The following is a 1,754-nucleotide window of genomic DNA, read 5'->3' as shown; positions in this document are numbered from 1 at the left end:
CCCCCTCCCCCAACGCAGTGTGAATGGGGAGGAAAATAACTGGCCACCTTCGCACGAGTGCGTATTGCAGAGCGCCTCCTCGGTGTGCAGGCCGATGCAGATGTCCTCGCCGCTGGATGGCGCCGGGTTGGTGCAGGTGCGGGTGCGCTGGTAGTGTCCTCCCCCACAAGTGGCTGAGCACTGTGACCAGGGCGTCCAGCAAGACCACGACCCTTTCACTGAGGGGCATTGAAAATGAGAGAGAGACGGAGATAGTCTCTCCGCTCTCTTTTTCTAATGAGATCCTGGGGAGCAGCTGAGTCTCAGCTTCCTAACCGATCCCCAGTTTGGGGTCACCAGAACTGCCATTTTCCTGGGCTTGACAATGGTTATCTTGAACCAAGAGAGAGCTGCAAGGTGTCATGCTCAACACGTGGTGAAGCAAATCTAGCAGGAACAGTGAAGACCATACACTGAGGTCCATAATGTCTATTTAAATATATTTGCCCCTGCATGTGGCCCCTATAACCACAACTTGTTATTTAAACATTTCCTGGCACTTCTCTCTGGGGAGGATGGTAGGATCTAGATTTACTTGCTATAACCCAAATGTTTTTAATGCTATAACTAGCCTGGGTTTGTGCAGCGCCTTTCCTTACTCACACTAGGCCCTCTGAAATGTGTGCTGCTGTCCCCGTTCTGCACTGAGAAAACTGAAGCTCTGAAAAGTTATCTGACCAAAGTGGTCTAGCCAGCCAGGGCTGGCCGAGGAAACCACAAGTCCTGCCTCCTAGACACTTGCTTCTAGCTACCAGACGTATTTCCATATCCCAGTCCTTCAAATGGGATTTTAAATTGTCTGATGACTCAAAGCAACATGCAACACTGCATTTATATAAGCAGGGAGGGAGAGAAAGGTGGATACACATAGAAATGATGCATGCAGACTGACTGCATGGAGGAAGACTAGGATTCTTTCCTTACCTGGGCAGGGGTGCGGGTTACAATCTTGATACTCCATTGCAGACCCTACGCAGGGCAAGCCGCCATTTTTAGGTTCTGGGTTCGTGCACGTTCTCTTCCTGATCCTAAAGCCCAACTCACAGTCCCTCGAACAGGAAGACCAGGCCCCCCAGAAAGACCAGCCACCATTGATTATCCGTGCAGAGGTCTTACCGCTCTTGAGGAGATCCTCAACGAGAGCTTGAAGAAGAACAGATGAGAACAAAAGGTTTAATACTCTGTGACTGGATGTCCAGGCTGGGCTTGAACTTGCAAACAAACTCAATCAACCCTCTACGCTTTTTTGGGAAAGTGCTGGGATTTCAGCATCAGCAGCTCTGTTCTGCTGTCCAAGGGTGCAACCGGAAGTAAAATGCGGTGTGCATGTGAAAAAAAGGGAAAGCAGAAACACAACGTGATATCCTGGGCAGCCTTAATGCTCAGCGGACTGTTCTACTGCGCATTAACACGTCACGGCAAAACCCGTGCCAATGCACAGCAGAATTAGCCTACTGCGCATTAAGCGTCACCAAAAAAACGTTCGCCTTTGCTACTGCACCTTTATCTAGTACCTCATATTAGAGGTCCTAAACTTAATGTGCAGTAGCAACGGCGCATTAAGAACCATGTAGACATGCCCATGGAGTTGTATCACTCCAGGAGGACTTGAACCCCTGTCGTGGGACTCCAGAAAGGGCAGAGAGAGTAGGCATGGTGCCCACTCAGGAAGGCTCACCACCTTCGCCATCCCCTGACATCAGCAATGAACAGAT

General features: G+C 50.0%; 1 protein-coding gene across 2 annotated transcripts in view; it reads right to left on the bottom strand.

The window, feature by feature from the left end:
- The window catches only part of SEMA5B (semaphorin 5B), a 310,450-nt gene that overhangs the window by 41,069 nt on the left and 267,627 nt on the right, over nt 1–1,754 (bottom strand). For both annotated transcript variants that reach the window (XM_019522582.1, XM_019522583.1), the window contains exons 17-18: nt 964–1,182; nt 48–218 (exon numbers count right to left, since the gene is read on the bottom strand). In XM_019522582.1, the coding sequence (XP_019378127.1) occupies nt 48–218; nt 964–1,182 (390 nt within the window). The remainder of the gene's footprint in view (nt 1–47; nt 219–963; nt 1,183–1,754) is intronic.

This window comes from Gavialis gangeticus, unplaced genomic scaffold (assembly GCF_001723915.1).
Source record: "Gavialis gangeticus isolate Ggan-Ray unplaced genomic scaffold, GavGan_comp1, whole genome shotgun sequence".
NCBI lineage: Eukaryota > Metazoa > Chordata > Crocodylia > Gavialidae > Gavialis > Gavialis gangeticus.
This window is presented reverse-complemented; position numbering and strand designations above follow the sequence as displayed.